The 9,647-nt window shown below is 36.0% G+C and overlaps 1 protein-coding gene across 1 annotated transcript in view; it reads left to right on the plus strand.

Moving 5' to 3' along the window:
* The window catches only part of ARNTL2 (aryl hydrocarbon receptor nuclear translocator-like 2), a 29,377-nt gene extending 21,588 nt beyond the window's left edge, over positions 1-7,789 (plus strand). The window contains exons 14-16 of the mRNA XM_009700395.1: positions 3,112-3,199; positions 4,911-5,019; positions 6,354-7,789. Coding sequence (XP_009698697.1) covers positions 3,112-3,199; positions 4,911-5,019; positions 6,354-6,490 — 334 coding nt within the window. The 3' untranslated portion in view covers positions 6,491-7,789. The remainder of the gene's footprint in view (positions 1-3,111; positions 3,200-4,910; positions 5,020-6,353) is intronic.
* The last annotated feature ends 1,858 nt before the right edge of the window (positions 7,790-9,647 follow it).

The following is a 9,647-nucleotide window of genomic DNA, read 5'->3' on the forward strand; positions in this document are numbered from 1 at the left end:
GAGAGCAAAGTCTATTTGTTTTAATTTTAGGAAACAGAAGAATCCATTACAACAAACAGAAATGTGGAATTTGGAGAAGAGATTATGGTACTGAATTAATCTCCCCAGTTTGGGGGAATTTTTTTGTAAGAGTGGGATTTTTTTTTTAGTCTCTTTAAATGGAATTCAGCTGTACAGTTGAGGCAGGTATGACTGAGGCATCTTTAGGGATATTTCAGGGGAATATTTCTTATTTTATATCCTTCCTGATCCCAAAAGAAGAATGGATTTATCTAGTCCATTACAGACCTTAAAGAAATTGATCTTATTTATCAAAAAGTTCAGTTTCCATAGTATTAACACTGGCATAATTTTCTTTCTGTCTGCGTATCGTAAGCTTGAAGCTCGTGATGCATACCTCCCTATCTGTCAGAGATTCATTGATTTCATCGTGTAAGTAAAGTGAAGCATGGCTTTACTCCTTTATGGAGCAGCAATTTAAGGCAGCAGGATATTTACCCCAGTTTGGTTGATTTACCAAAACATGTTTTTAGGAAGATAACAGCGATAGTTCAGACTTGCTTCCAATTGCTAGGAGAAATAAAAACCTGCAAGTTCTGGATTCAAAGAACTACTTTCCAGGACAAACATTTGTGAAACTGCTGGCAGTGGTGAGCACGTGCCCTCAAGAAGCTGCATCGGGTAGTCTTATTCTTCAAGTCACTGATTGAACTTAGTGTTTTTCCTGGTTATGTTCACATCTTGAACACTGGGTAGTAATTGAAATGACGTTATGTTGCTTTCTCTTTGGGAACAGTCATCTTATTTCTCAACTAATAGACTGAATGCCACAAGATTTTGAAAGGAAAAATGTTTTTCTTCCCAGCTTTATCAGCCACATGAGTGATCTGAGCCATTTTAGTCTTGTGCAGGTGTGTTTGTTTCTGTGATCTTAGTTGTCCATGGACACTGGAAACTGAGAAATACACTTCTGCTGAAACTAAGAGCCCAAGAAGTTTCTATGCAGGTGAAAGAAAAGGTTAAGAGTAAAGTGTCATGGTTTAACCCTAGCCAGCAACCAAACACCACACAGCTGCTGGCTCACTCCTCCCCCCTCCCAGTGGGATGGGAAGGAGAATCGGGGAAAAAAAAAAAAAAGTAAAACCTGTGGGTTGAGATAAGAACAGTCTAATAACTAAAGTAAACTAAAATATAATATTAACAATAATAATAATAGTAATGAAAAGGAATATAACAAAAGAATAAAACCCAAGAAAATGGTAGGTGATGCACTGTGCATTTGCTCAGCACCTGCAGACCGATACCTGAGCAGTGATCAGCCACTCCCAGACAACTCCCCCCAGTTTCTATACTGGGCATGGCATCCTATGGTATTGAATAGCCCTTTGGCTGGTTCAGGTCAGCTCTCCTGGCTGTGCTCCTTCCCAGCTTCTTGTACACCTGCTTGCTGGCAGAGCATGGGAAACTGAAAAATCCTTAAGATAAGCGCTAGTTAGCAACAACTGAAACATCACTATGTTATCAACATTATTCTCGCACTAAATCCAAAACACATTGTACCAGCTACTAAGCAGAAAATTAACTCTATCCCAGCCGAGACCAGGACACAAAATCATGCAGAATAAGGTAAACTCTGTGTCCAAAGGAAGGGCAGTTCTGAAAAGAAGCCAGCTATGGAAGGGAGCAGTTACAATTGTAACTGGGATGTCTGGACTCATATTCATCCTACAGCCCTGTATTTTGGGGGAAAATGGACTAAAAGCATTCACAAATACAATTGGCTATTGAAGGTCTCATCAATAAGAACTGAATGTTTCTGGAGATGTTTGGATGTAGTTGCTTGCACCCAGATGTAGTTCACTTTTCCAGAATTGTTGCTGAGAACAATGCTGTATTTCTTTCCAGCCAAAGAGTAGAACTTCATGCTATTTCTTCATTTTTCTTTTGTATGAAATCAAGTTACTGTCTTGCACACACTGAAGCAATCAAAATTAGACAAAAGTGATCAACAGAGGCTAGCACCAGCTGTTTTTATCATATACCTTTGTGACTATAAACGTGATCCAATAGGATGAGTACATTTACTACCTGAATCTGCTCTCTGCATTTTTTTTATTATCGGTAAGACACAGATGGTTCTCAAGCTTTGCGTAAGGCATCACCAAGTTTGGGGTTTTTAAATTTCAGGACTATGCCTACAGCTCTATTTACAAGCATATCTGAATTGAATTAGCATCTGATGAATGATCTTTTCAGTTACAGCAATGCTATAAATCTCTTCAGTCTGGAGTTTCTGTCCCGGCTTTTACAGATGACTTATCTGCTTATCGAATGGTGCGTTGGATATTGGAATGTAGGGAACTTCCACACAAATAACTCAAGATAGGCTGTTTATTCACCCATTTTCTGTGTTTCCTCCAATCCTTTATCACATTTCGGATCTGAGGAAGTCATGGAAACAGAAGCATCCAGAGTGCCCCAATTCTTCTATAGCCTTGTCCTTTGGGAGTCAGGAAGAGCAGGGGGCAGATGGGAGCAAGCTGTCCAAAGGGCCCCGGTACGACATTTTCACTGTTAGTTTCATATCTGGTGTGTTTGGTGAGGGAGGATGAGCAGTATCTCAAAGAATTCTGGTAACAAACAAGTGATCTTTATTTTTAGTTGGAATTTTATGAAAATACAGAAATGCAGGTGTAACAAAATAATAGTAGGGAGATCATTAGAAGGATGTGTTGTTTTCCCTCCACCATTTAACAGAACTTTTTAATGTTGTCTGTCTTCTCTGTTTTTGAAATGTACCTCTTTGTCCCAGTGCATCATTCTGAAACCTGTTACTCTTTGGTCTGTCAGTGCTGATGATTCAACAGAAAAATAAAAGTGTGCTCAAGTAATTATGACCCATGGCCTTTATTGATCTTTTCTGCTTTTTTGTGTTATCAAAACTTAGAGCAGGAGAATTTAGAATCTTCAGGATAATTTAAGACAACATCGTCTCAGATTAGCTGGCTCGTGCTTTGTTACTCGGGAGGTCTGGTGGGTTCTGCAACACGTAGGCTGTTTTTCAGTTTATCAATGTGACTTGGTAAATCAATTAAAGATATACAATTTTAGGTTGCGTTCTTCACCATCTGGGGAGTTAAGTCCATCACATCTCTTGAGAAAGTCACCTTCTCCAGCTTTAAGTGTAAACTGCAGCAATGTGAGTATGTCACTGCCTGTAAAAATCTAAAAGTAAAAGGTTAATGTCAGATAGCTCAAAGCCTATGTTTGAACCAAATTACCCTGACTTGTGTTTTTGTGAGAGAATATGTGAGTTATTGCCAAGTACCTTGCAGCCACAAAAGTCTTTTGAGAGATGTGACAGCAGCAGAAGTTCCAACCTCATTTACGGGGGCATCAGTTCCAGCCTTAAGAGGCTGTGCCCGAGACCGAGAGGACTGCAGTCTCCACTCAATTATTAGGATTTCTGCTGAAACTCTACGAATATGCTAAATATGAGTGTGATTCATGTGATGAGGACTCTTCTGGATTTGGAATTGCATTAAAACTTTTGCTAAATAACTATAAGAGAGTAAAAGTGTTTCCACCTGTTCAGTTCGACAACCTAAATAAAATGGCAGTTCTTGTTTTCTCTCACTGATACTTCTAGTTTTAATGTTCTTGAAGACCCTTTTAAAACTCTATGCTGTATGTTCTCAGTTTTGAAATGTTTAAAATTTTTACTTTGAAGGTATTTCAGTAGTCTTCTAAAAATATGAATATGCTGGTTTGCTGATCTAGTAGTGCTGGTAACACCACAAACTGTAACTATCATAGTTATTGACCGTAGCTATGGAATAATTAACATATTTCTTACCTAAGTATATTGTATGTTGTATATCGTGCACTGTATGAACAAACATTTACTTCTCCATCAGCACTTCTTTGAATATAATTTTTTTTCATTTTAAAGACAGTTTATCTTCCCATTGCAATTTTCATTTCCTAACAATATTATTCTGGACTAGGGATTGTTTTGGCTTCCTCCCTTTTTTTTATGGTCAGTTCTCCTGCCTTACCTCAGGTCTTTCTTCCTAAGAGTTGGTTGAATTACATATATTGGACTCTCTAAATCATGCAGCATCTCATCATAAGGATAACTTCATTGTATTCATTGAAGCTTTTCCTTTATTCTGTGCTTTGGTATCCCATTTGTTCCTAAAATGCTTTTGTAAAGCATTTCAGCTTTATTAATTTCCTAGTAGAATATACACAAGTCAGGCAACCCAAGAAATCTGTCATGCTAAACTGCATGTATGTGTTACATGAAACAAATGAGGGGGAAAAAAAACCCTTTTTTTCTCTGGTATTTTGGGTTAGGATGACTTCCATCTCTATTGTTGCTAGCCTTATTTTTCTGAAGTGCAATAAAACTACTTAGTTTTTATCGTGATGGTGACAAGATGCAAAATAATAGAAAAGATACAGGTTTATAATTCATATAGTTTAATGCATATAGTACATAGGAGGTATGAGGGTCTCTCTTTATCTTTTAACTAGAATGTGTTGACATTGACTGGGAATTTGTAGTTTGTGGTACTAGACATGGAAAGTATATTCCAGTACAATTTGTTGTGCAGGATTTATTTGCTGAATATTGAATTAGACCCTCAATAGCAGGTACCAGCAGTGTGAAATACCTTTGACACGTGTGTAAGTAACATCTTTTATTTAAGCCAAGTCCAGGGCTATGTGAACTTCTAAAAAAATTATTTTTAAATGCAGTAGATTTGCCTGTTGATGCATATTTTTTATTTACTTTTTTTAGTTCTTAATACTTTGATAGCAATTTATAATATTTCTGTAATGTGATAATTGTGACTAAATTTAGGATTTAATTATGTCCCTTTTTACTATTTCTGTTCTTTCAGGTGCCAAATAAGGAGTTGATTCAGTTGTGTCCTTTGGAAACGGAAGTTCTAGAGACTTCAGAACAAAACCAGGGTGCTATTCCATTTCCCAATAATGAACCTCTCCTCAGTAAGATTTATTTCTCTTGTGGGTATTTTGGGAGTTGCAGGGGAAGACATTTTTGATAAAGGGTGTAATTTTTGAGTGCACCACTTTACAACCATGTATAAATTGTAGGGAGATTTGTCTGTCTGAAGATGAGAGGACTCTTAAAACAGATGTGTTATCACTGGAAGGCAAACAGCAAAATTTCATCAGTGATTGAATCTCATGACAAAAATAACATCCTGTAACGGAACTTTACCATTGCATTCTTGCATGTCACAGTTTTAATTAGGTACTTGCTAATTCTCTCTGCAGAAAAGAGATGGGTAAGGAAAGGTATTTCAGTGTAATGTAAGGGAACTGGTTGTAATTCGTGAAGTATTGTCCTTTTAGCACTTTATTTCTTTCTTAACTGTAAGCTATGAATAGCCAATAGAAAGGGCTAGTCAAAATGTTTCAGAAAGAAATTTTGTTTGTGTGGTTTTTTTTCTTTCCCCTTGTTCAAGCATGCACTAAGGCAGCAGTTTGTCTGGGTATAGCATTCCCTGGCCCTGTAAGAGAAGAATGCCATTGTATTATTTTTAACATAAAAGGCAAAGTGCTATAAAAGCAATGTTTATGCTTATACTGTATTTCAGCTCTTAGAAACTTTTCTATCTCCCTCTTTTATTTCAGTTACCAGAGATTGATTGATTGATTTATAACCTATAGCTCTCTTCCAGTTTAGCTCTGAGCCCTTTATATTAAAAAACAAAACAAAACCAAAACAAAGAAAAAAAATCAAAACAAAGAAAAAAAAAAAACTAATCTGGAAATCAGAATTTGGGGAAAAAAAAAACAACCCTCGAACATTTATCCAAGATAGGCAAGGAAACATTTTTCATTGATACTTGAGGTAAAGCATTTTACCTTACTGTTGTTAAAGGCAGGGTACAGCATTGATTTCTAGAGCTAACACATAGTAATTCGTAAGGTTTCAGGAGTTCATCTGGCATAGTACATCAGATGAGAATTAAGGTACATGATTGTGTTTCCCACTAAAATGATGTAAAGTAGAAAGCAGTTTTCTACCTCAGTGACGTGAACTTCACTGTAGGGATACAAGTTTATTAGCTAGCAGTTGGAGGTAGTCCAGTGGATTGGAAAGACTTAAGTTGTCTTCTTAAATAAAGTTGTGTATGTCCTTGTAACTGTCCGTGGACAGCCATTATTTCTATTTGATTTTTTTTTTAACATTCACATTTAAATGTTTGCCTCGACTTCAAAGGAAGGTGCTGTTTAAAAACAAGTATGTTTTGAAAGTTACCATATTCTTCATGCTTTGTACTGCTTAGGTTAATGTTTTAATAATTTTATAGGTGGTAATTCTCAGCTGGACTTTGATGCAATATGTGAAAATGATGACACTGCTATGACGGCTCTTATGAATTACTTGGAGGCTGATGGAGGACTTGGGGATCCAGCTGAACTCGGTGATATACAATGGGCTCTCTAGTTTTGCTTTTTGAAAATGAGAAGGAATATAAAATCCATAATGCACAACAACCGTACATCCTCAGTACTGTATTATAATTTTTTAATGTTTCATTTGAATTCATACTTACTGTCTATGTATTTTTAAAGTCTGAAGCTTTGTTCAGAGAGAGACAGTTTCTGCTGCACCTATGGAAAAATGCAGTATTTTTTTCATGATGGGGAAACCTTGAAATTTTAATATTGAACCATCTGTAACTGGAATGCTTAAAACACATTACTATATTTTTGCTAAGAAGCTTTAACCAAAAGGTACTGTACAATGTGCAGGAATATTTTTTTCTTAGGTTTAATACTTAAACTTTTATTTATTGTTTTTGTTTCAAATGGTAGAATATTGATTATCCATGTTACTTTGAAGAACCTACTGTACATACACAGTTGAAGAATATTTGTAACTATTAAATTTCATTGAAATGATGATTTGCACACACTACAGTTTTAAAATAAGGTATTGTAATTCTCAAATGATGCAGTTTGTGATTCCTTGCCCTTTTCAGAAGTGCGATTTTTGTAGTCAAAAGTGAAAATAAAGTGTACAGTTCTGGGAGCAAGGATTTGAATGGGATCACCATAACAATCAGAAGAGGATGCTTTGAGGAAAAGTAGTCATTTCCCCAGTATGCAAACATAAGGATATAAGAGAAGAGCAACAAAATCTTAATTACTCTTTTGAATTTGTAACCTATTATTAGAGGGGCAATGCATAGAACCCAAGAAAAGTGATGCTACAACTGTAATAAAGCAGTGGTCTCATCACAGGTTATTTTTCTAACTAGAGAAGTTTGGCTAGATTGTCTTGGTTCCAGAATGAGGCTAGCACTGTCTATTAGTGAAAAAATGTTAAAATTCTGTAGTTTCTTTTATAGTGTCTGTTTTTGGAGAGATCAGGGTGATTTTCTATTGCTTGAGTCTGTGACTTTTTAAAATACTTGTGTAATATAGTGCTGTCTGTAAATAAATGCTATATAGGATGGTCTTTTTTGGGGGGACAACTTTTGCAAGAATTGTATCCCAGTCACAGCAAATTATTCAAGAACGTGGCACTTAATAGGTTGTATTAGAACAATATAGCATTAATATATAAAGTGAATCTTTTTATTTCTGGTGTTAAAGGTTTAGACAAATTTTTGCGTTGATTATATATCATAAAAGCATAGTTTTTCTGTTGTTTGTTTTTGTTTTTTTTTTTTTTTAAATTCAGGTAATGAAAGGAAAGCATTTGAAGAGATTTGATACATGTGCGTATTTTTAATACAGACGTTTAAACAGAGGTATGACCATAAGCGCTATGGCATTTATTTTAACACTAAAGGTGAGCCGTAGGCAGCCTGGTTCATGTATTTTTACGAAGGCCGAAGTGCGTGAACAAACAGATGAGGTAGCCGCTAGATGTCACACTCCTGCTGCTGGGTAACTACCCTTTCCTGAATGAATACTGAATTGTGTCACGCACTGACTTCCTGTGCTTTGACAGAGCAACTTTATATCTTATAGATATGAATCGTTTTGCAAATGATGAATTTTTTGTGACATCTTCTCCAGATTTTCTAGAATGGCTCGTTGGATTTTTTTTTTTTTTGTAAGCCTATAGATTTTTTTTTTGCATTGAACTTGCATGTGATTTCCTGCATTCAGATATTTTTTTTTTTTCTTTTACAGACCTGGGGCCAAAATTATCTGTTCTCTAGCTTTATTAGAATAAACTTTTCTGTTTCTTCACAGAAAATTACTTTTGGGCTATATCATGGAGCAAAGTGAGAAAAATAAAGAGGCACTTTCTAAGAATTGATAGAATTCTATTTGTATAAATGAAATTTGAGAATTTCAATTTTTGCCATTGTAAAATGCATTTTCTCTTTTCTATTTTATTCTAGAAATAAATTCTAAATAAAACAAGAAATACTATAGCTAACACAGATAAATGAGTAAATAAATAACTTAAATAACTTAAAATTATACAGACTTTCCTCAACATAGTTTCTTTTTTAACTGCATTAGTTTGAAAGTGGTAGAGATGTTGTTATTGAAGGAGTACATTAATTCTTTCACAAAATTTATATAACCGCCTAGGGTCAAACCACTATTTTTGGATTCTGCTTGGATTTCCCTAAAAAATAAAAACGGAAATGTAACTTTGAGTCTTTTGCAGTCAATGATCAGTATTGCGTCTCTCAATTCATTTATTAGATTCTCCCTTCACTATTTGTGAATTTTTCTGGCTTAAAGCAGTCTTACAAGAAAAAGTGTCTTGAATACTATTGAGATAGTGTGTGCTTATTTCTGTTCATCTAACAATACAATTCTAGTAAGATATGGACTAGTTTTTTTTCTTGATATGGTGCAGGTTATCAAAGGGTGTGTTTAAATCAGGTCAATAAAATGTTATTTTGATGCACTCCTGCTAGTCTGCCAACAATTCTACCTAATACTGAATTTAAACACAGAATACTCAAAAAAAAACGAGACTCTGTCCCTAAAAATACAAATGGGGAGGCTGAAGTACTGTGGATTTTGGTAGCTCAAGATGATATTCCCTACCCAGGGTAACTTTGTAATCCAAACTAACATGCATTTTCTAGGTACTAAAAGACCCTGATGTTGCAGCTTAATTGGGCCGTCCCTGGAAAGGAGAGTGCAGGTAGGCTGTACCTGAAAGAGGCCATTTAAACGGAGTGCATGGATATGATTCCTGCAGAGTCATGTTGTGGCTACGTATGGTAAGCGATAAAGCAGGTGTCAACAGGCGCTTAAATGCCTTGTTAGTTATCAGGGTTGTACTTGGAGTTGGGTCAACTAATTTGTTACTGAGGGCACATACGGAATTCAAGATAAGAAGATCTTGATGGGAGAGGAGTTCTGATATAAGCAGCAGCTTATCTGGGAAACTAGTTCCTGTGTTGAGAAGAAAACATGAGAGAATTCTTTTCAGAATTAGGAGCAGGGAATGAGAATGTGGTAGAGACAAATACCATCTGGGTGTTGTTGGAATGAGAGAGTGGTCTGGCTGGGTGGAGGGTGATAGCTGGCTATCACCAGCCTGTGTTAGATCCGAGGTAGACTGCAGGACGGCCTGGACTGCCATGTGGCACGCAGGATTAAAATGGTGCTTCAGAATA

Source organism: Cariama cristata, unplaced genomic scaffold, assembly GCF_000690535.1.
Source record: "Cariama cristata isolate BGI_N322 unplaced genomic scaffold, ASM69053v1 scaffold14745, whole genome shotgun sequence".
NCBI classification, from domain to species: Eukaryota; Metazoa; Chordata; class Aves; order Cariamiformes; family Cariamidae; genus Cariama; species Cariama cristata.